This window comes from Vipera berus (genome assembly GCF_964194415.1).
Source record: "Vipera berus genome assembly, chromosome: 12".
Taxonomy (NCBI): Eukaryota; Metazoa; Chordata; class Lepidosauria; order Squamata; family Viperidae; genus Vipera; species Vipera berus.
Genome location: NC_138215.1, coordinates 10,058,022 through 10,083,233, shown reverse-complemented (window position 1 = coordinate 10,083,233; position 25,212 = coordinate 10,058,022). Strand labels below are relative to the sequence as shown.

At 42.3% G+C, this 25,212-nt stretch overlaps 1 protein-coding gene across 1 annotated transcript in view; it reads left to right on the top strand.

The window, feature by feature from the left end:
• Positions 1-25,212, top strand: part of PCSK6 (proprotein convertase subtilisin/kexin type 6) — a gene marked incomplete at its 5' end in the record, with an annotated part of 92,446 nt that overhangs the window by 29,309 nt on the left and 37,925 nt on the right. Inside the window, 6 exons of the mRNA XM_081337521.1 lie at positions 765-841; positions 5,453-5,541; positions 14,613-14,785; positions 15,343-15,555; positions 16,562-16,662; positions 20,224-20,327. Of these exons, the coding sequence (XP_081193647.1) occupies positions 765-841; positions 5,453-5,541; positions 14,613-14,785; positions 15,343-15,555; positions 16,562-16,662; positions 20,224-20,327 (757 nt within the window). The remainder of the gene's footprint in view (positions 1-764; positions 842-5,452; positions 5,542-14,612; positions 14,786-15,342; positions 15,556-16,561; positions 16,663-20,223; positions 20,328-25,212) is intronic.

Here is a 25,212-nt window from a genome sequence, read left to right as displayed (position 1 = left end):
AAGCAAGTATTTTCTTGAGCTTGGACAGCTGAAAGTCCGGGAAAAGGCACCATTCTTTTTGAAAGAGCTGGTGACCGGCAGAGAGAGACGGTCCACATCAGCCCCAAAGGACTTAACCTGCTTTTGATTCCAGCACTACACACCTCTTGTGTTGTTCTTCTAGCTTGGATATTTGAGAGTGGTGAACTTCTCTGAGAGCCTCTTTCAGCTCAAGAAATCGCTTTTCTTTTTGCAAAATACTTGGAGCCAGTGAATAAAGCCAGCCAAAGATTGCTCTCTTGAGAATGACTCGTCTTGTTGAATGCAGGAGAAAGTTACTTTTAAGTAATCCAGTGTAGGTTTATGGGTCTGAACAGGCTTCGATGCAGAGATGGGATTCCCACAGAAACCTTCTGAGATCTTTGGAGGAGGAGCAAGTTTTTATAAGAGGGTGAAAAAGAATCCAATCCTAAAATTTTAACCGAACTCAGAATAACCAAGTTGGAAGGGAGCTTGGCGGTCTTCTAGTCCAATTCCCTGATCAAGCAGGAGACTATTCCGGACAAATGGCTACCCAATCTTTTCTTTAAAACTTCCAGTGAGGTTCTGAAGGCAATTTCTGAAGGCATGCAGAACAATCGTTCTCACTATCAGGAAATTTCTCCATCGTTCTAGGCTAAATCTCATTTGATAAACTTCCATCCATGACTTCTTGTGTCTTGTTTTCGATTTGTTTTGTTGTTTTTTTTAGTTGTGCTTTAGGTTATTTTTTTTTCTTTCCTTAGGACCCCCAAGCAAGCTATGATGTCAATGGAAATGATGAAGACCCAACTCCACGCTATGATCCAAGCAATGAAAATAAGTGTGTTCCATTTTTTTCTCTCTCTCATTCTCTCTCTCCTGTCACTCCCAGTTAAGAATGGAATTGGGCTGCCTTTTACTTTGCTCCTCTGTTTTTCAAGTTAACTAGTGAAGCATTTGCCTGTCAACCTGAAAAACAGCTATATATTAGATAACCTTTATTGTGATTGTTTTACTGTGGGCACAATGGCACACATTAAAGATGAAATGTAGTTGCTTGCTCTCCAAGTGTACACATACATAACACACATTTAAAACATACTATATACAACATATTTATAGACCTACACCCTTACATATAAGTAACATATGACTATTAATCACTGTCCATCTTGAATAGATAACGGAAGGCTTTAGAGCTTTACTATATCCTTACCATGCTCCCTGCTGAAATAGCCTGTGGTTCAAAAGCCTCATCCAAAGGAGAGTTTTGCCCGTAAAAGGAACATTCCAAATTTGGCTAAAGGGTGAGTGGGTGGGAGAATGCAAAGCAGATTATCTTACATCTGTTTTGCATGTCGCAGCCATGTGACCCTCTGTGGCTTGCCAAGCTGAAAGGTTTAGCTAATGTGGGACTTTTACAAGGACCTGGGAGGAAAAAAAAATGGGAGGGGGCAATCAATCAGTTTTCAGGTTGCCATTTTTTTATTTTTTTAAGCAAGGCTCATTAGTTTTTAACAGCTATGGATCAAGCAAGAGATCCCTTTGCTCATTTCTCACTGATTGGACCTCTTGCGTGTTAGACTGTTCCAGTAAAGTTTTCATACTCCATTACCAGGAAAAGGTGGTGACCCTATTCTTAGACTAGGGTCTACAGCCATTAGGGAATCTGTTCAGATATGATCTAGCTGTCATGGTTCCGACAGATGTAACTCTTCAAAGAACTTCGAGGCATTGTTTACCTTAAAGGATCTTTATTTGAGTAGCATAATATTGGCACTTACATAATCAAAGCCAAAAACTGAATTCCCCTCCCCTGGACACATAGTAAAAGGTAAAGGTAAAGGTTCCCCCGCACATGCGTGCTAGTCGTTTCCAACTCTAGGGGCCGGTGCTCATCTCCGTTTGAAAGCCGAAGAGCCAGCACTTGTCCGAGGACGTCTCCGTGGTCATGTGGCCGGCATAACTAGATGCCAAAGGTGCACGGAACGCTGTTACCTTCCCACCGTAGTGGTCCCTATTTTTCTACTTGCATTTTTACGTGCTTTCGAACTGCTAGGTTGGCAGAAGCTGGGACACATAGTATCAAAGTACAATTCCCTCCTCCAATTTCCAGTCATAAATCACATTCCCCAATTAGCTTGAAGCGGGGGCTTCCTCTCCAGCTCTCCATTTCTTTATCAGATCTGATTTCAATAACCTTGATTCCCACACTAAGCTCAGTGTTGTTATGTCTAGCTGGACTCTCATTCACATCCCCCTACCCAGCATCATCTAACTCTAAAAGTGAAAGGTTACAAAAATGGCTACATTCCCATCCGTTGTCAATGCAATGTCAGCTGCCTTGACAGTCAGCATTAGATATTGCTAGTTGCGCTATCTAAGGGCACAATCTTGTACAAAGAAGAAAGATTGCTATTTAGCCCTTAAGGGGGCTTGCGGTTATGAAAGGAGACACAAGAAAGAAAGACAGTGGAAGGAAGAGAAGTAGTAGGGCATCCAAGGGAGTCCTCATTTAGCAACCATTCACAAGCTTCCTGAACTTTCAAACAGGAATGCACACCAAGGTGTAAAGTTGTGGGCATCAGTGGGCCCATTTCGAATGTGAGAATGCGAATTGGGTTCTGGGGAAGGGCTCACCCACACATATAACACAGCTGCTCTCTGGGCCATAACCAGCTGCAAAATACCTATTTAGCAGTTTAGTCTCTGCTCCTCTCCTGCAAGACAATGTAATGATAGGCGGAAAAGGTCTTGGGAAAATGGGCAAAGAGATGCTGAGAAAGGTCAGATAAGAGAGGACACAGCCCTCAGCTGCTTAGAAGGGATCCTCCTTAGTTTCTTAGGCTGTAAAAAAAAAGACATAAGGAGAACTGTACTTTCAGACCCGTTAGATTCTTTTATTGTAGCTTTACAACAAAGTAGAATTAACCTATCTGGTCATGTTTCCGGTTTGGTCTACCTCGTAAGGCTGGCAGATGCTTCTTCCTAATTCTCCTTTTGCCTTTTTTCTGGAGAAGGGAACGTAAGTCCAAGATAAAGCTCCGGTTGCAGTCTACTCATCATCTTTATCAAGAAAGTTCACAGAGGCCATGCAAATGTTATTTGCTTTGCAACTTGCTAGCTCACCATTTTTCTTTTAAAAAAAGTTAAATATATTAAAAAGTAGGGAGCCAAGGGCATTTAGCTGCTCCTGAATGTCTGCATTCAATCCTTCTCTCTCACACTCACTCACTGCTTAGCATTTCTGTTTCTTAAAAGCAATTCTGGAAGCCGATCAGCCATTGGAACAATAGTTTTCAGTCAGGGCACCCAGCCAAACTATAGTTGAGCCTCATTAACCATAGTTTGGCATGCGATCAGAAATAAGATGCTACAGTTGCTTAATAAAGTGTAGAGAGGCAATTCCCTAGGCTGGATTGGGGTGGGATGGGGATGATGTTATTTGTGTTGAGTTCTGCAGCTGTTTGGTTACCCTGCAAATATTATTCCTCCAGGCTTGCGGGATTCAGCTTGGGTATGAACACTGTCTTTCTAAGATCAGCTTTTCTCTCTTCTAATGATAGTAATCCTCTGAGCACTTCATTAATGGAGGGGTTTAATTGTTAAAAACTTCGATGCGCTTTTGAAACTTTTCCAAACACAAGCTGCCGTAGAGGCGTTCCACTTTAATGAATACCAGAAGGGAGAAAGGTAATAGTAATTCCCTGGGCGTGCTTGTCCTTGATTTGCATAGAGTGCCTTTGCCCATCAGAAATTTACTTCACCTCTGTCAAATGCTCTAGCCTTATTTATAATACATGTTGTGGTGATAAAGAGTAGCACTGAATCAGAGTCCAGAGTGGCTGTATTTACCTAGTACGCAGAACCCAAACAGCACACTGTGAGAGCCCCAGTGTAGGAGATGAGCATGCTGAGCTGGAGAGTGGGGTTAAATGTGTCATCAGTTTGGAATCAATGTGCAGCCATACGAGATGTGAGTCCAAGCCCCCTCTGTGAATTCCATTGACCTTTATCTAATGCCAATTTGACTTAACCGTTTAGTAGACCAGATTCTTGTGAATATGTACAGTAGCTGGGAAAAAAACTCCTTAAGTCCTTTGAAATAAATTCCCATTCCTGGTTTCTTTAGTCTTGACATCTCTTTGTATATTCTATGAACCAAACCGATTGAATTAATTTGGCAAACCACAGCAAAGGTATTTTACCAACACAGCAATTGCAAACTAGTTTCTCTGGAGTCCTGGTTTTCTTCCCTTGGACTACCTGAAAAGTCCGGCTAATAGGGTGGATTTTTCATGCATACATAGAATCTTAAACTAAATACATGATTTTTTTGCACCTAAAAAGGTAAACATTGAAAGATCTAGGCTAGCTTCCATGCTGTCTTCTATAGGCATGGCGCTGAACTTTCCATTATATATTTAGAAGGATTTCAGAAGGTGAAGGATTATTAAAGGTAAAGGTTCCCCCGCACATGCGTGCTAGTTGTTTTCAACTCTAGGGGCCGGTGCTCATCTCCGTTTCAAAGCCGAAGAGCCAGCACTTGTCCGAGGACATCTCCATGGTCATGTGGCCGGCATGACTAGATGCCAAAGGTGCACGGAACGCTGTTACCTTCCAACTGGAGTGGTCCCTATTTTTCTACTTGCATTTTTGCGTGCTTTTGAACTGCTAGGTTGGCAGAAGCTGGGACGAGTAACAGGCACTCACTCTGTTATGCGGCACTCGGGATTCGACCTGCCAAACTGCCGACCTTCCGATTGACAAGCTCAGCGTCCTAACCCACTGAGCCACATGAAAGATCTAGGCTAGCTTCCATGCTGTCTTCTATAGGCATGGCACTGAAGTTTCCATTATATATTTAGGAGGATTTCAGAGGGTGAAGGATTATAGTCTGGGGCTAAATGTGTGTTCGATGCATTATTAAAAGCAATAGTAATGCCAGGTGAATGATGAGCCCATTAAGACAAATCCAGGTGTCTTTTTAAGGATGGGGGAAGCACTTGCAGCCTTAGCATGCCTTGAACAAACAAGGCCCCCATGCAACAGAGATGAAATAACAGGCTATTCCTTCTCCTGCGTTTCCCATCTCATATAAAGCTTGCAAAGAATAACAGGAGAAAAAAAAATACTCTGGTGGCAACTTATAAATTGTCCTATAAGGAGGAATAACCATCAAACTAGTAACAAGTCCTAGTTTCTTGCCTTAGCGAGATCCAAATCTTAAGTCAGTTCTCGGTGGCTAAATTTATGCAGGTCCATTTCTCTCTCTCCCCCCCCCTTCTCTCTCTCTCTCTCTCTCTCTGTCTCTCCGTCTCTTGTCTGTCTGTCTGTCTTTCCTTCTCTCTCTGTCTCTCCTCTTTTCTCCTCCTCCTCCTCTTCTTTTTTTTTCTCTCTCTCTTAAGGTTTCTACTGAATTCTAAAATCTTTCTGGGAATTCTCTTCCTAGGCATGGCACCCGCTGCGCTGGTGAAGTGGCAGCATCGGCAAACAACTCCAACTGCATTGTGGGTATTGCATACAATGCGAGAATTGGCGGTAAGGAAGACGATTCTGACAATATTTACTTATTATTTTTTAATTACATTTATTTGCCACCCATCCTGTTTCAGCGTGACTCTGTTCAACTTGAGAGGTACAGCTGATCTTTGAAGAAGACTGTTTTACAAAATCAATTGAAAATGTAATGTCACTTTACTATACTACTTTATTATACTTTACTATATATTTACTTTACTATATACTTTACTATATATTCCTTTACTATATATTTGTCTCACCTTCTACCTCTTTGACACTTAGCCTTGTCATTTTGGGGGTTCCAGAAACCAAATCTGGTTCAGTTGTTGCCATTTTTGCTAACCTGTGCTATTTATGTTTTACAGTTTTTGCTAAACCAGCTTAGAAATATAAATAGAGGGGTTTTTTTCTGTCTATGCCTCCTGTCTCTTGCCCAATTTTATAACCCACTAGACAATTCCTTCTGCTTCCTCCTATTTTATTTAAGGGGATGTAACTCCAGTGATACTTACTGGTGTGATAGCCTACAAGTGGTGAGTTGCCAGTTTAGAGAGAAAGAAAATGTCCCTTTGTTTCAATATACATGTCTTTTTAGTCCTCAGAAAGGAGCGCTATTATTGTTGTTTTATATAGTGAGTCAAATCCCAGCTTAAACACACAGGTCAAATATCAAATATAGCTTGATATAGCTTGGCTGTCATTCACAAAATCTTACAAAATGCAGTTGGATGTCAGATTCCCTCCAGAGGATAGGACAACTGCTTAGGAAGTATTTCTTTATTGTACATAGGCTACACTGATCAGCTGATGGATTCTGAATGGGTGGAAGAAATGCTAAGGGATTATATCCAATCATGCTTCACCTCCTTTTTCTGCGTGGACCCTATGAAGAGAGGTCTTCTGCTGCCCTTTCTCACTTGCCCTCATCCTGTCTGTTGGAGATTATAGCAGGGTGGGGTCCTTGGTGCTCTCTGAGCTGGGTGGTTTTCTTGCAGATGTTTCATTACCCAACTAGGTAACATCATCAGTGCTAGAAGAGAATGGGGTGTGCAGAGAGGAGAAGAGGAAGAGGAGGAGGAGGAAGAGGAGGAGTATGGGGTCCTTGGTATTCTCTGAGCTTGGTAGTTTTCTTGAAGATGTTTCACAACCCAAACCTAGTAGCATCAGCTTTGGTAGCAAGAAAACAGCCAAGCTCAAAGAACAGCAAGGACCCCTCATTCCAATCCTGACCTACAAATAGTCTACTTTATTGGTACAGTAGCATGTTTACATTCTCTACATTCTTTTTCTCCGTCTAGATAATTCCACAAGTTAGTCTGGGATTTTCCTCCAGCCAAAGGAGCCCTGATGCTTGGAGCAAGTCACACATGAATTGACCCTGTGTTCTTGTTCTTGAAAGTATCAGTTCTCGGTGGGACAGATTAATAGGCTTTACACTGTGCCTGGTGATAGCCGAGACTCCTCTGCCCTGTTGAATAGAACATATTTGTGTACTGCCATTCAGAACCGGCTTGCTTTTTAGGTGGTTTTACAGCAACTAAAAATTATTTTATTTCAGGTCCGTCAAATTTCAGACTGACCTTTGGCCCCCCTCTTTTACTCAAATTGAAACTCGGAAGGTGAAGTTTGGGGTTGTGCTAGCAGGGAAACTGCCTTCCAGTCATTGTTTAAAGCTGTTGGAAATGGATAATTTTGGCCTATCTAATCCTCTTGTTCTATAGCCCACTGTCGAACGAGTGCCTGCAAGATGGTGGTGGGCAGAGTCATACAATCATGGAATCATAGGGTTGGAAATCTTCTAGTCCAATCCCTGCTCAAGGCAAGACTCCTTATACCATCCTGGTGGCGCAGTGGTTAGAGTGCAGTACTGCAGGCTACTTTGCTGACTCCTGGCTGTCAGCAGTTTGGCAGTTCGAGTCTCACCGGGCTCAAGGTTGACTCAGCCTTCCATTCTTCCGAGGTCAGTAAAATGAGGATTCAGATTGTTAGGGGCAACATGCTGACTGTAAACTGCTTAGAGAGGGCTGTAAAGCACCATGAAGCGGTATATAAGTCTAAGTGCTATTGCTATTAGTATTGTAGGCTGATTCTACCCACTGCCAGCAGTTCAATCTTGACCAACTCAACATAGACTCAGCCTTCCATCCTTCCGAGGTCAATAAAATGAGGACCCGGATTGTTTGGGGGCAACATGCTGACTCTGTAAACTCTGTAAACTGGTTAGAGAGGGTTGTAAAGCACTGTGAAGCGGTATATAAGTCCAAGTGCTATTTTTTGTGACCTTCCAACAAGCAGAGACGATGGAAAAGTCAGATTCATTTAACAGCCGTGTTACTAGCTTAACCACTGCAGTGATTCACTTAACAACTGTGGCAAGAAAGGTTACAAAATGGGACAAAGCTCACTTAACAACTGTCTTCCTTAGCAACAGAAATTTTGGGCTCAATCATGGCCATAATTCAACAACTGCCCGTACTGAGCTCCAAAGCACCTGAAGGCAGGACAAGAAGCAACGGATGGAAACTAAGCAAGGAGAGAAATTAGCTAGAGAACACTAAGGAAGAATTTCCTGACCGTGAGGACAATTAACCAGTGGAACGGCTTGCCTTCAGAGGTTGTGGGTGCTCCATCACTTTTAAGAAGCATATGGACAACCATTATTATTATTATTATTTGTCCAAATGGTATAGAGCGGGGGTCCCCAACCTACAGTCTCCAGCCCGCTATTGGTCTGTGGCCCCTTGGGAACCAGGCTGCGCAAGTGGCAGGTGAGCGCGCGAGGCTCCATTTGCACAAGCGGCAGGAGCACATGCAAAACTATCCCCTCTCTGCCCCCCCCCCCGCCGTGCCACCATCACTGGTCCACAGAGCCAGAAAGGTTAGGGATCTCTGCTTTCCTGCCTGAGCAGGGACTTGGACTAGAAGACCTCTAAGATCCTTCCAGCTCTGTTCTTCTGTTAACAATCATGTTATTAACTTAGATTTCCACAGTTACAAATGGGGCAAAACTCATTTGACAGCTGTCTCGCTTAGCAATGGAAATCTTGAGCTCAGTCACGGTCATAAGGCTGATGTGGTGGGATTCAGCCAGTTTGCACCAGTTTGGCAAAACCGATAGCTAATTTTTTGTTGCCCAGGCCCAGAATGGACTTCCAGAAGCGGCATCCACACAGAGAACCAGTTGTTCACATATTTGAATCCCACCACTGGTCATAAGTCAGTACTTTGGTTTATGTTGTGGTTTGTAAACACCGGCGGCTTTAAGCTAAGACCAATCCAAAATATGTCTTGCATTGTAGCTTTTTTCTTCTCTGAGAAAGAAGTCGGTGGGGGGTGGAAATGTTCTTGTTTTCTTTGCTACCCAGCTTTCATGGCTTGCCCAAGGGACGCCCATTCTGAAACCTCCAGTCCGAGACCCTGTCTCTTCTGATGTCTTCTACAAAGAGGTCTGCTCTTTGAAGTGGCCATCCCAAAAACACGATGGTTTTATAGCTATGGCAAAGGGGAGGGTGGGTTGTTCTACGGAGGCCAGCATACCTTTATCCCATGCGCAGTTCTATGCGCCTTAAAGACTAACAGATTTATGGCGACATTGGCTCGTGCAGCCAACAGCCCCATTTTGTCTGGCTGAGAGCAGCGCTTTAAAGTTTAATCTGTGCAAGCTGAGGCTGCAATAAATCTGGCATTGTTGAAGGGCCTGTGTTGGCTTGCCTGATAAGGGAGTCCCTTGTGGAATTGTTGTCTTTGTAGGTGTCAAGAGTAACCAAACATTAAAGCCGGCCTTATCTTAACTGACGGAGATCATCCTAGTTTGGGCAAGGTGTAGGAAGCCTTCTACTTCTTTTAAGTCATCACACTTGTGCCAAAAGAGACTCGCTGGAAATCCAGTTATTGAGGACTGGGCTCTGCTTGGTGGCAAGCCATGTCCATCATGCTCCTAAAGCTCCAATCTCTCTCTCTCTCTCTCTCTCTCTCTCTCTCTCTCTCTCTCTCTCTCTCTCTCTCTCTCTCTCTCTCTCTCTCTCTCTTAACGTTCTGTCCTTTCATTGCCTTCCTATTTCTGTTGTCTTCTGTTGTTCTTTTTTGCCCAGAGCTGAGTACATTTACCGTTCAATAAACACGAAGAGGATACTAATCCATCCTTCCTGTTTTCCCCATCTCTTGAAAGCTGTGAGCCATCAGAAGTTTTTATGGCTTACACTGTGGGAAGTGGCTGATTTATTCCTTCTCTTTTCCTTTTCCTTTTTTTTTGAACTTCAACTTCTCCCTGATAATCTATCAATTCCCTTTTTAGCTTGGCTGAAGGTTTCTCAAGCCTTACTGGAATTGTAAGGTCTGCTTTGAGCTGCTGGGGAGTTCAGATAATGGCAGGGATGTATGCAAAGGAGGGATTTAAAACAAAAGTCAGGATGAGAGTCACAGACACGGATTCCCTTGACTTTTCAGCCACAACTGGGACCGGAATTTAGGTGGCTAAGCAAGGCAGTTCAATGTTGTTGTTAGTTGTGAAGTCGTGTCCGACCCGTCGCGACCCCATGGACAACCTTCCTCCAGGCCTTCCTGTCCTCTACCATCTTCTGGAGTCCATTTAGGCTCATGCCTACTGCTTCAGTGACTCCATCCAGCCATCTCATTCTCTGTCATCCCCTTCTTCTCTTGCCCTCAACCTTTCCAAGCATTAGGCTCTTCTCCAGTGAGTCCTTCCTTCTCATTAGGTGGCCAAAGTATTTGAGTTTCAACTTCAGGATCTGGCCTTCTAAAGAGCAGTCAGGGTGGATCTCCTCTAGGACTGACCGGTTTGATCGCCTTGCAGTCCAAGGGACTCGCAGGAGTCTTCTCCAGCACCATAATTCAAAGGCTTCAATTCTTTGGCACTCAACCTTTCTTATGGTCCAACTTTCACTGCCATACATTGCAACTGGGAAGACCATAGCCTTGACTATACGCACTTTTGTTGACAGGGCGATGTCTCTGCTTTTTAGTCTGCTGTCTAGATTTGCCATGGCTTTCCTCCCCAGGAGCGTCTTTTAATTTCTTGGCTGCAGTCCCCATCAGTGGTGATCTTGGAGCCCAGGAAAGTAAAATCTGTCACTACCTCCATTTCTTCCCCATCTATTTGCCAGGAATTGAGAGGGCCAGATGCCATGATCTTGGTTTTCTTAATGTTTAGTTTCAGCATCCAATTTTGTGCCCCCCTTTTTTATATATACCATGGTTGTTAGGCGAATTATTACAGTTGTTAAAATTGTTACATTTGTTAAAATCAAAGCTCCCCCCTTGATTTTGCTGGAAGGTTGGAATGGCAACCGCATGACTCCAGGATTCTGCAACCATCATAAATACACACAGGGTTGCCAAGCAAACAAATTTTAATCATATGGCCCTGTGGATGTTGCAACAGTTGTATGTGAGAGGACCAGTCGTAAGTCACTTTTTTATGGCTGTTGTAACTTTGAACAATTGTTGAAAGTCAAATACTACCTCTAATTGGGGGCTCCCCTCCCCCCCGAAAATACGCTTCTCCCCTATATGTCCCCAGTTCAAAAAAGTTGGCTCACAGTGCCTTAACTCCAAGCAGGGGTTCTTGTTTATGGATCACAGTTTGTGTGATTTGTAAACTATGATTTGTGGTTTAGGGTACAAATGTACAACTTGAGGCCCACGAAAGGAAAAATATGAATGCACTGGAAATAATCCTATGAATTTATTTGCTTAATATAATATACTTATGGTGGTGGTAAGTGCGCCATGTGGAGACCTGAAAAAGCAGGTCTTTTGTTGAAATCATCAGGGAGAAAATTCATTTAAGAGCTGATAATGACTTCATAGTACCTAATCAATCAATCAATCAATTGCATGAGATAGCTACACTGCCTTGTTACTATGCTTTTAAACCCAACCCAATTAGGATGTCAACAATGGTTCAATAATCCTAGATTTATTGTGCAATGTAACCATGACCTTTAGATGTTTCAGAGAAAGTGAAGTAAAGAAGATGGGGGTGTTCTGAATTTAATCCACCCTGTGGAGGTGAAAGGAGAAGGAAAAAGCTAATTCTTCTCCTTGTCAGACTCTCCTCTTTGCCATCTAGTCAGAAAAAAAAGTTAATTCAAATAATAAGAATCTAAGAGCTCTAATTAACAGTTTTTATCAGAAGGAAAGTTATGCTTGCAGCACAAGAATTACAGTAAGTACTCTTATTTTCAAATGAGGAATCAAGCTTAATTTAAAAGAGAGTTTTGACTTTTCTGTTGGCAATTTATCAATCAAGGATGCTTTCAGATCCAAAGCTTTTTGTATTGATACGAATTGAGAGAAAGTAACGGCTATGAATCCCCACTTTTTTTTTAATTGATAAAGGCAGGGATTCTTAACCGTAACTTTCTCTCAATCCATATTTGTTTCTTTCGGTGGAGGGTTATAGTATTGCATTTTTTGTCTCTGCTCAATGTCATAATTTTATTTGCTTTTTATTGCGTTTCAAATACAAATTCTTTAATCCTTTTACACAGTTGGTTATCTTGATCTGAACCAAGTTCACTGCTGGTTGAATTCTGATCAGTGAATGGCAGTGAAGACTGCTACAATTCTCGCTGAATGAGTTTCGGACAGTTGCGTATTTTTGACTGATCTCTTGATAATGAGAGATTATCAAGAAATACCGGAGCTATAGATAGACCAGATAGACCAGATAGACCAGATAGACATTTGCCAACCAGTTCCTCCTTGTTGCTGAGAAAACGGCAAAGACCTGCCCTTGAAATCAATGAGAGTTGAGCTCAACTGGAAAGAGAATTAGCTAAAATGGGTTTGGCATGTTTTTGAGCAGCACGATTAATCACAAATTCAGAAGTTTGGTTTCCGGGAGAGACGTTATGCTAAAGTTCGACACAAATTTTGTTTTGTGGATCCTAATATTGGAGAATCTCAGCATTGGGGTTGTTTATAACCAGAGATCTTCTTGTGTAACCAGTCCTTACAAACCTGTGTTCTATTAGCAGACCAAGTAGTTCTGCCTTACTTAATCACGAATTCAGAAGTTTGGTTTCCGGGAGAGACGTTATGCTAAAGTTCGACACAAATTTTGTTTTGTGGATCCTAATATTGGAGAATCTCAGCATTGGGGTTGTTTATAACCAGAGATCTTCTTGTGTAACCAGTCCTTACAAACCTGTGTTCTATTAGCAGACCAAGTAGTTCTGCCTTACTTGTAGCGGAAGATCTAAATTTTCTAAGATCCGTTTAGCTTATTACTTGGTTTGCTGCAAGCTTTTCCAGTTTTTCCATTACTATGAGGTCTAGAGCCCTTCATTAAATGAGACAAAACCACAACTCCCAACTCCCAACTACAGACTTTTGCAACGTTTGCTTTATTTATGTCTACGTACTTTTATTTCCTAATGGGTGAATGTAGATGCGTTTGTGTTTAGTGAGTTGAAACTGTCTGGTATGTTTCTTTTTACCCAACCAATTATGTTCAGAGGAACATAGACTCTGGCCTTGAACCTCTGGCAGCAATTATAGAAGTAAGGCTTCTGGACAATGTTGGTTTGAATTCAGTTCAGAGGAAGGTTTTACTTTTGGGTTGTCTTTTTTTGTTTTTTTGCAAAACTATATTCATTCTGTACTAGGGGGATAATGTAGTAAAGCTGTGGCTGTAATTAACTTTTTCTTTTGATTATTTTTTTCTTGAGGAAAACTATGTGTCGAAAGAAAAAAAATGAAATCTTTTAAAACTAAGCAGTGGCCTTTGCACTTAAAACAACATTACGACTAAGATTACCCTTGGCTGCCCTTTCTCCTAAAAGTGCTGCCACCCGTGCCAAGCCTCTAAACTGTGATAAATAATCAGTCGTTCCTCTGTATAGAAAAAAAAATGAATCAAGCTGCTAGAATTTTCTGAGACTGGTTCATGTATATTTATTTCTTCCTTCCCTCATTCAAGGCTAAGCGCTTTCTTTTTAATATTATAGTATCTGTCAGTTGGGCTGCATTGTTCTCTATAAAAAAAATCATCATAAATTCAAGGAGGACTTTGGCCCTGATCCAGCAGGCTCAGCTGTTGCCTGGTTCCCATTTCATTTGGAAGAGACCCGGGCAGCTTTCTGGTGGACGTTGTCCCTGCTTATTCCTTTCCAGGAGAGTCCCGTCAGCTATAATATAATATAATATAATATAATAATAAACCTTTATTGTCAAAGTACAACATGTGTACATTGAGATTAGCTGAGCCTCCCCCTGTGCTCTCTCCCCCCAACACACAGTGACAACAAACCCTCCATCCTACCACACCATGTGAACCAACTACACCACACACCGGCCTCCCAAGTCAATTCTGCATAAGATTATGTCCCATTTAAAAGCCTAACAGCCCACGGATAAAAGCTATTTTTCAGCCTGTTGGTACGGCTGGCTATACTCCTATATCTCCTACCGGATGGTAGGAGAGTAAAGAGTTACCGTCCAGGGTGTGAGTCATCCCTGAGAATCTTCCTCACTCTTCCAAGGCAACGAGCCCTGGCGATGTCATCCAGTGTCCAGACTTATCAGAAGAGAGTAATTCACCCCATATATTTCCATAACCAACTTATGCCTCACTGTGAAAATGTTCCATCTGCCTTTGGGCTTGTAATGTATTCCCTCCCCTCCTCCTTCCCCCCACCTTTGTTTATTTTGCAAGGTGTTGCCTGCGGTGTGCCAGAATTACGCACAAAACAATCCTCTCCTCTTAGAGACAGCTCCATCTCATTACAGTCCAGCTGTGGACTTGGCCCGATATGAGTATCCATGGCTTGGTAACTTTCCAGTTGCGCTATCGTAATGTTTTGTATCTTGAGGCCAATCCTGAAGGTAAGGCGGAAGCACCAGCTGGTTCAGGATTCATTCCGATGTGGATTGATTTTGTCCTGGATAGTTATCTAGGTTATCTCAGCGACCAATCCCTCCAGAAACAGCCATTCACGCTCCGGGCATCACTTTGAACTAAAGCCTTTTTGATTGCTGTCCTTTGCACCTGTACAAAGAGCCGTCCCGCCAACCCATTTCTTTTGTTCTTCATTTTTTAAACCTCTTGGTGGATTCCCTTTTAGGCATCCGTATGCTAGATGGTGACGTGACGGATGTGGTGGAAGCCAAAGCGATTGGTGCCAAGCCAGACTATATCCATGTCTACAGTGCTAGTTGGGGTCCAGATGACGATGGCCGCACAGTGGATGGACCTGGTCCTTTGGCCAAGCAAGCATTTGAACACGGCATTAAAAAGGTGTGGGGAAAATGTGATGTGGTGTAGCCTACCTTCCCCCCCCCTCTTCTTATGAGTGGGGGAGCTTTATTGCGCTTCTCCAGGTTCTGTTCACCGTTTCGGATCCAACGATATGATCCAATGATAGAAATCAACCTTCTTAAAACCAGAGCTAGACATCCCACAACCTCCTTCATTTCTCTCCTGCAATTTTGAACGTAGATGTGGAATCCAAAAGCTGTTGATCCTTTTCCTGTCTGTGGCCTCTCCACTCAGTTTTCTTGTGGGACGAAGGCTTGAGATGGTAGTATCTCCAAGCATTGCCTTTGAGAGGCAGAAGTCCCACTGCACACAATAAAAACATTCCTTAGGTTCAGTCACATGTATTTGTGCCACCCTGGTGACAGTGGGAATGTGATCATTTGCACAAGTTGTACAGGGAGAATAAAACTTGGCAAATGCTTCTTTCCTGAAGTTAAGTTCAGTGAACATTGTTCGTACTTGATAAGAGATTTAGTAATCCAGGTGAAGCTGTCAATTCCCTTTCCAACCCTTTTTCTTCCTTCCCAATGCCTTAGGGCCGTGGAGGACGAGGTTCTATTTTTGTCTGGGCTTCTGGAAATGGTGGCAGAGAAGGGGACCATTGCTCTTGTGATGGATACACCAACAGCATCTACACTGTCTCTGTCAGTAGTACCACCGAGAATGGGAACAAGCCATGGTATTTGGAGGAGTGCGCCTCTACCCTTGCTACAACCTATAGCAGTGGGGCCTTCTATGAACGGCAGATTGTAAGTAAACAGGATAAAACTCGGAAGCAGGACTTTGCTTGGCTTCTGTTTTGCAAAGCCATGCAGTCTCCTACTTGTAAAGAATGAAACTTTGCACTGTTTATGTGATATAAGAGCCTTGGTGGAGCAGTGGGCTAATGCCTCCTTAAGTAACACCAGCTGCCTGCAATTAGTGCAGGTTCGAGTCCCACCAGGCTCAAGGTTGACTCAGCCTTCCATCCTTCCCAGGTAGGTAAAATGAGGACCCAGATTGTTGGGGGCAATTAAGCTGACTTTGTAATAATGCTGCTTGGGGGGGGGGGCAAAAGCCCTAATAAGCAGGCATATACATAGAATGAAGGCTACTGCTAAGCTTGTAAGCCGCCCTGAGTCTTCGGAGAAGGGCGGGATATAAATGGAATTAAAATAAAAAAATAAATAAATAAAAATATTACGTGGACTGTCCAGTAACAGAAAAAGCTTCTGCATGCACGTTGGGTACATCGTCCAGCTGGTGAATGACTATGGAAGCAACACAGAGCACACGGATGAGTTAAATTGCAATATGTGCCACAACTGAACAATATTAATAGCATTGCCTTTGCTGTGGGAAGCCAAAATTCAGTAAAAAATATTTTACACAAGAATATGGGAGTCACCATGCTTCTAGACTCCATAACTGCTTAAAGAGAATTTATTTTTGGGGGGGATTACTCAGGTTCATGTTAGTTCTCCTTGTTGACAGTCAGATCATAGAGGAAAAGACTAGTTCTGATTTCTTTTCCACATTTTTGCTCTGTGGACACCCAGTCTTACTAAACCTCAGTTCAGATTGTTTCATGTGCCCCACATTTTGTTTTTTAAAAAAAGAAAGAATGAAAAGACCTACTAAGGAAGCCAAAGAGCCATTGCTATCTTCTTGAGCCTGGCCATTTATGGTTGCACAAAATCTGGGCGACACCATGCGATTTGAATGTTGTTTCTCCCTTTTCAGTTCAACCGATAGTTACATTAGCTTTCTTCTTAGGTGACCACAGATCTGAAGAAACATTGCACAGATGGCCACACAGGGACTTCTGTTTCTGCCCCCATGGTAGCTGGGATCATTGCTCTAGCCCTGGAAGCCAAGTAAGGATTTAATTCACCCTCTTGTGTAGACATGACTTGTTAAAGGTAGAAAAGATAAGAAGACATTATATTAAGGAATGCCGGCGGGTTATTCCCAGGGGAAGGGCCTTCTCTGTGGGTGCGCCTGCCCTATGGAACCAACTCCCCACGGAACTTAGGACTGCCCCCGACCTTCGCTCATTTCGCCGGGACCTGAAAACTTGGCTCTTTGATCTGTTTGGTTCAGACTGTGGGGTTGTTAATTTAACTGGGTTTTAGATTTACTCTTGGGGCTTGAATTTAATTTAATTGTTTTAATTGATTTTAATTTTTGTATTTCATGGTTTTAACTGCCCTGTAAACCGCCCTGAGTCCTACGGGAATAGGGCGGTATACAAATTCAATAAAATAAATAAAAATAAATAAATAATCCAGGTTCTGGATGGTAGAGAGGCCTGCTGAGCTGGTCCCCTATAAACATTTTTAGAATGAGTTATGAGTTCTCTGCCATTCTCTCTCTCTCTCTCTCTCTCTCTCTCTCTCTCTCTCTCTCTCTCTCTCTCTCTCTCTCTCTCTCTCTCTCTCTCTTCATTTGAATGTGTTATTTCTTGCAAAGGCAATTTCCTTCTTTGTTTGCTCAATATCTTCTGATATTCAAAGAAATGCACTCTGTAATCTTGATAACAGCAGAGATTCATATTTGCTCATATAAGATGAGGGCATAAGAATCTTGTTTCAAGATAGCAGTGATGGTTTTTCTCCGACCTGAGGTCTTCCAGATATACTGGGACTACCATTCTCAGATTTCTGGAAGTTGAAGTCCACTACATTTGGAAAACGCCAGACTGAAAAAGGTGGCTTCCTCCAGGCTAAGCAGGAGAGGGCTAGCGTGCACCTTAGATATCTAAATTAAACATAAGCCTTTTCTTAAAATAAAAATGGGCAAAATCTCATGAGATCCTGGAATCTGGAATCTTTGCATGAGGTTTTGGATGAGACTGATGACATCCACAGAGATTTGGAGGCATTTTTAAATGTTTCTTGAAGTTTTGGTCCATGCCTTTCCTGCTGTGGGACATTAACCAGTCATAATGGAACGTACTGGAACGATACCTCGAGATAATTGTCTTGACCGAGAAACTCATGATCTTGCATTAGCTAAGCTTGTGAGGAGCCCCTAAAAACCTGGGTGAGACTGCCTTGTCCCTCACTTTCCATGGAAATGAGTTTCTATGATTATATTAAAACTTGGTCGCTTTTGTTTAGGCTCAAACTTTTTCACCTTGTTTTATTTTAAAGAGTAAGGGGAAGAGAATGATCTCCAAGCTATCTCTGCTGACTGTTTTTAATACTTCCATGCTGTGACTTTGGCTTTCAGTGCTAATGCATTGTTAATTGCTGTGACTCACAGTGGCAGAGATGGGTACATTGGTTTGTTTGTTTCGCGTTATGATATCGAAGATGGGAATTTTTCCCCCCACTATTACGATGAAAGAAATTGAATTGTCTCACAAGTATAAGCACAAGCATTGGCACCTTGGGTTTTAAGATTGGAATTTTCAAAACTTGATGCGTGTCTAGGACACATGGGGACCCCCAGATTGCTTGCAAATAAGATGGGGGAATCCAGGTCTGTAAATGTTGAAATGATTTAGACCTTTGATGTAAAACACTCCATTAAATGCTCAATAACAAATACGTTATAGCAATGTTACATGTTCAGTGTTTCCTCTTTTTTTGCCAGAGAGACAATCAGCAGGCATTTTGTTCTTAATGCTCTGATTCTTAAAAACCCGTATATATGTATTTATGTACATAACGCATAGGTGCATAGGAGACATTTTAAGAAAGGCCTGCAAGGGAAATGCAATAACCAAAATGGCTTTTTACCCCAGATATTATTTTATTTATTTGCTTAAAAGGCTTCTATTGCTGCCTGTATTCCAGCCACAACCCTGCGTGGCTCATGAAATACTAAAACCAGCAAAGAATTCCAAACAATCACAATAAAAACCTATGGCACCCTGGGGCAACACTCTCCACCATATCAAAGTAACATCTGACCAAGCTCCAGGCTAACATTGCCCAAATGCCTGGGTGAAGAGCCAGGTGTTTCAAGGTTTCCCAGAAGCAAGGAAGCTGGGGGCTAGTCAGATTTCAGGAAGAAGGATGTTCCACATGGCAGGGGTAGTAGCTATGGAGAAAGTGGGTTTTTTAGATTCCAATAATGGCAACATTTAGAGAGTGTTAATACAGAGGGAGGAAGGAAGGAAGGAAGAACAGAGGAAGGGAGAGGTTAATAACAGGAAGGGAGGGAGATGGAAAGAAGGAAAGAAGGACAAAGGGATAGAGAGGGAGGGAGGGAGGGAGGGAAGGAAGGAAGGAAGGAAGGAAGGAAGGAAGGAAGGAAGGAAGGAAGGAAGGAAGGAAAGAAGGAAGGAAGGAAGGAAGGAAAGAAGGAAGGAAGGAAGGAAGGAAGGAAGGAAAGAAGGAAGGAAGGAAGGAAGGAAGGAAGGAAGGAAGGAAGGAAGGAAGGAAGGAAGGAAGGAAGGAAGCTATAGCTTGCCCATCCTATCTAACCAGGTAGACTTTGGCTTTTATATCCACTTACTCAACATCTTCTGAACTCTTAGTTTATTTTCTGTCACCTTAAAGAGTTTGCTGAAGTCCAAATCTGTTCAAGAAGAGCACCCATCATACTTAGCCATTAGTTGGCTGAAAATGATTGGTTTTGTAATGCAATGTTTGATTGTTTTGTTTGCTTGCTTATTTTATTGATTTGTGACCTATCTTCCTGTTCATATAGTGAAGAGGAATATGCTAACGAGAGAGAGAAGAGAGAGAGAGAGAGAGAGAGAGAGAGAGAGAGAGAGAGAGAGAGAGAGAGACCTTTTCTTAGATGTTTTGAACCAACCTTTTGAAATTATGAGTTTGCAACTACCTTCAAGAAGTGATGAATGAACAGTTTCTTGAAGTCCTTTCGGAGTTGCCCCCTGAGCCTGTTGCGAACGTGGCTGCAATGTAATGCTCTTCAGTGACAGGGTGCATGATGTTAATTTGCCATAAATCAGCATTCCTGCTCAAGGAAACAATGCAGCATTTTGTATGTGGTTCGTCTGCAGTGGGCAGCCAAAGCTTTTAAGTGCCTCTGTTTCTACCCACTTTCCTACAAATAAAAAACTAGTCTGTGAGGTTGTGCTTTTGTCAGATTTCTTTTCCTTAAACACACACACACACACACACACACCTCTAGGGCATTTTTATATAGAGGAAGATTTAGGATGTCAGAACGCGCTCTACCTGTGATGCATCTCCTTCTGTTGTCGTCTCAGGACTGTTTTTATTCCTCTGTAATCAGGACTCCAGCCTACAGCATCCTAGTCGCTGCAGGGAAGTTTTTTTTTTCCTTCAGCTCATTGACCAGAAGCTTTTAGATAGCTATTGGCTGAAATTGAATATTTCTGCCCCGGTGCTTCGCTTTGGCTGAATCCTTCTAGAAGTCTACCTCTAGAATCTGCAAGATATGACCTGAATTCTACCTGTACATTTATTTCTCTGTCTTTTTTTGGTGTGCTTTTTTAGCCCTTTGCTGACATGGCGAGATGTGCAGCACCTGCTTGTGAAAACATGCCGGCCGGTCCACCTCTTGGCTCCTGACTGGAAAACAAATGGAGCTGGACGGCGAGGTGAGATTTCGGATAAATTGTGGGTTGGATGGAATTTGGTTTACTTGAGCAAAAAGGGAAGGCGAGGTTCATTCCGCTCTTGAAAGGGAGCCGCTAGGAATTAGACATGCTTAGCCTACAAGGAGAAGGCCTAGGGCAGCCAAGATAACATCGTCCAGTCTTTGAAGGGTTGTCACGGGGAAGAGGGAGTTGATTTATTTGCCATAACATCTGAGGGCAGGACAAGAAGCAATGAGGAGGGAAGCTCCTCAGAGGAAGACCCAAGCTGGAACTAAGGAGGAATTTCCTGAGAGGGAGAACGATTAATCAGTGGGATAGCTTGTCTCCCAGAGTTGTGGATGCTCCATCACTGGAAGTTTTCAAGAAGAGACTGGACAACCATTAACCTGAATGGTATAAGGCAGGGGTGGGGAACCTCGGCTCTTTTATGACTTGTGGACTTCAAATCCCAGAATTCCTGAGCCAACATGGCTGGCTCAGGAATTCTGGGAGTGGTGAACCTTGGCTGTTTTATGACTTGTGGACTTCAATTCTGGGAGTTGAAGTCCACAAGTCATAAAAGAGCCAAGGTTCCCCGCCCAAGGTAGGTTATCCTGCTTTGGGCCAGGGATTGAACTACCTTTCAGTGGCACTGAAAAAAAAGTGAGGTACACCCAATTCTTGTCACAGCATCCTCACAGTCACGTGACAGCGCTTGGCAACCAGCATGTAGTTATGACACTTCAGCATCCCAGGGTCACAGGATCACCATTTATGAATACCAGCTTTTTTCTGACAAGCAAAGCCAATGGGGGGAAGCCAGGTTTGTTAACCTCCCTATGATACATCTAAGAGTTCCACAACATGACAAAAAAAAGGTCGTAAAAATAGGCACAACCCACTTTGCTTAGCAGCAAAGATTCCGGTCGTAAGTTGAGACTACATAGTGATGAAGGGGAACTCATGTTCTAATCTAACCCCAGAAATTTCCCCGGCTGATTCTGAATCCTCATTCTGTCTCAACACAACCCATCTGACAGGTTGTTCCAGTGTTGGGATTCAGATAGGGGAACAATTGGTTCTCTGCATGGATGCCACTTCCAGAAGTCCATTATGGGCCTGGGCAACAAAAAAATAGCTACTGGTTCTGTCGAAGTGGTGCGAATTGGATGAATCCCACCACTGGGTTGTTCTGGGAAAAAATATATATATCCAAGGCAAGGAGGGCTACCTTCATCTCCTGAAGGAAAGGTGGGCAATAAATTGTCAGAAATGATAAATGAATTGCAGTATTTATATGAAGGGAGGGGGGCATAGGAGGCGAAAGCACATAGCTGTGCGTTTCTTAAGGAAATCACAGGAGACGGGGAAGGAAATGAAGTTGAAAAGCAGTTTGATTAATTTGCACGATGCAGGGCCGTATTCTTATACCATAAAAGAAAATATCGAAGGACCACAGAATCCCACTGTTATTCCCAAAGTTCCTAATAGCCCTCCTGGAGTGTGTGTATGTGTGTGTGTGTGTGGGGAGGCTGTTTTGGCTTCCCTGAGGCCAGGAACACACAGGGATTTTTTTTCCCTTTAGGCGAAAAGCTAGCTATTTCAGTACAGCTGCCCTGATCTTCCCCCCTGCGATGGACTTATTAAATTACTTTTTTTTTGCAGAAAGGGAATTCTAACCACATAGCACACAATGGTGGCTCACTGGGGTGGGGGCATGATCTGTATTTGCTTTGCTTTGATGGATGGGTGGATTGCTTTTCCACTGAAGAAAGAAAAGAAAAGAGGACAAGAACTTTTTTTAAAAAGTTAAATCTAAAACAGGACCCTTCCCCACTTCAAAGTCAAAAGAGAGACTCAAAATAAATATTTGAGGACGTAGCTACTACCCACACATACAGATGGTCCCCGACTTACCACAGTTCATTTAATGACCGTCCAAAGTTACAACGGCACCGAAAAAGTGACTTATGACCGTTTTTCACCTTTACAACCGTTGCAGCATCCCCCGTGATCACATGAACAAAATTCGGATGCTTGGCAACCGCCTCGTACTTATGTCGGTTGCATTATCCCGGGGTCATGTGTTCCCCTTTTGAGACCTCCTGACAAGCAAGGTCAATGGGGAAGCCGAATTCACTTAACAACCATGTTACTGACTTAACAGATGCAGTGACTAACTTAACAACAGTGGGAAGAAAGGTCATAAAATGGGGCAAAGTTTGCTTAACAAGTGTTTCACTTACCAACAAAAAAGTTGGGCTCAGTTGTGGTTGTAAGTCAAGGACTACCTGTATATCTAGCCAGTTGTGGGATTCAAATACTGAATAACTGGGTCTCTTATTGAATGCAGGCCTGGGCCTCTGAGGCCTAGAACGAACTCTGGAAGTGGCATCCATGCACTTCCGGCAGACTGTCCTAGGGATGGGATGGTTGGGGTAGGCTTGGTCTCCTCCTCAAGAAGTTGGAAGGTCTGACTGAACTTTTTTTAGTTCCACAAATTCTGTTGAAAAAAGGTGCCGGAATGCCGTTTCGTGCGTTCTATGACAAAAAAGCCCTGGAAAGAGGTATTCTAATTTCCCAGGGTTTTGTAATAACAAGCCTGGCTACAGGAATCTGTTTGGTTTCTTACATGTCTTTGGAAGTAGGAACAATAAACCCAAAGCAGGATTTATTGTGAAACAAGTTTGAGGAGATTTTTCCCCATTTCTTCAAAAACACGCAGGTTTACAATCAATGTAAACATCCCTCGGTGGTTTAGAGACATAGAATTACAAAAATTGTAGAGTTGGAAGCAGTCCTAAGGATTTTTGACTTCATCGCTTTAAAACATAGACTGACAGGCTGGAAGGGACATTGAAGGTCTTCTAGTCAAACCTCCTTCAAGGAGAAGGGAAATTAATTAAACCATCCATGAGAATTGGCTGTCTAATCTCTTCTTACAAAGTTCCAAAATGGAGAAAACACAACTTCTGGAAGTAGACTGCTCCGTTGCTGTACATATCTTATCATCAGGAAGAATAGTTAAAAGGAATTATAGTAGAAAAACTACTGAATTTATATATATATATATATATATATATATATATATATATATATATATATATACATATATATATATATATATATATATATATATATATATATATATATATATATATATATATATATATATATATATATATGTATATGTATATGTATATGTATATGTATATGTATATGTATATATATGTGTGTGTGTGATTGTGTGTGTGTGTGTGTGTGTAATTTTTTTAGATTGCTAACAAAGAATTAAAGGGAGACTGATATGCATTTCAAACTTATTTGTTTTCATCAGTCAGCCATACCCTTCTGAGATTCGAACCTGGGCTGATTGCACATTAGGCAGTTGTTTTAACCTTTAGGCCACAAACTCTATCTCACTTTGTTAGCTGAGAACAACTGCTTAATGTGCAATCAGCCCAGGTTCGAATCTCAGAAGGGTATGGCTGACTGATGAAAACAAATAAGTTTGAAATGCATATCAGTCTCCCTTTAATTCTTTGTTAGCAGTCTAAAAAAAAATTACACACACACACACACACACACACACACACATATATATATAAAATTTATTTATTTATATATATAAAATTCAGTAGTTTTTCTACTATCATTCCTTTTAACCATTCTTCCTGATGATAAGATATGTACAGCAACAGAGCAGTCTACTTCCAGAAGTTTTGTGTGTGTGTGTGTGTGTGTGTGTGTGTGTGTGTGTGTGTGTAAATTTTTGGATTGCTAACAAAGAATTAAAGGGAGACTTTAATTGGATGGCCTTGGGTTAGGCTGAAGCAGGCAATAAGATTTGTCCCGTGTTTGGGGCCTAGCAAGGTATTCTAAAATACTTAACAAACACTTCACACACACACACACACACACACACACACACACACACACACACGCAGGGTGGGCTCACATTATAAAAAAACAACACAAATGCAACACAAAAAAATAGAAACACACGAGAATAAACAACATGGCAAATCCAGACTACCCTATCCAAACACATTTGACATATGAGAAACATATCTAACAACGGGGTTCTATCCAACCTACCCCAAAGTCTGGGAGGACCGCCAGGTCTTTTAGGATTTCTGGAATGTCAATAGCGTGGGAGTCATCTGGATTTGGGGTGGGTGGGGGGAACCTTATTCCAGAAGGCAGGCATCACAACAGAGAATATGTTGCTTCTTACTTGTCGTGACTCTTTAAAGTAGGGGTGCTCAATTCCAAAAACTTTGTGGTCGGGACAAAAACAGAATGTCAGATAATTAACTGTAAACATACATTTAAATAAAATTACACTCAATGTAAAACATGTCATTAGTCTGACTACTCTCTGGGGGTATTTAATAAGATTTCCCTCCATGACTTTAGAAATTACTATTTGATGGGAACTTTTTTGGGGGGTGGATGGGGAAGCTGTAACTAAAGCTTTTGTGGGGGGGTCTCCTAAGTGGTTTAAATTGCAAACGCTTTTACTGCTGCAGCTCTGTGCAAAAGGAGCATCATGGAGTCAAGCGCGTTTCCGACGAGAGAGCTGAGCTGGTGGAACAAACTCCATTTTTATTCCCCAGCAGTTACAGTGTGTCGACTCATTTGTATTTCACCCTAAATCTCAGGATCAGATTCTTGAATTCCTTGGAGGCTTCTGATTCGAAAGCCACTCCGCTCCTCCCCAGCCCCTCTGGTGTTTTCCGGCATTAGAAGGCCAAATCAGAATCCCTGTAGGTTTTTACAGCCAGAGGTCTTGAGCATCCGTGATGTGTGGTAGGCCTACCAAGATCCTTCATCCTTCTGAGGACTGCTAATCCTCTTAGAGCCAAGCTTTAATCGGGGGGATATTTACAAGCACCCGTCTGTT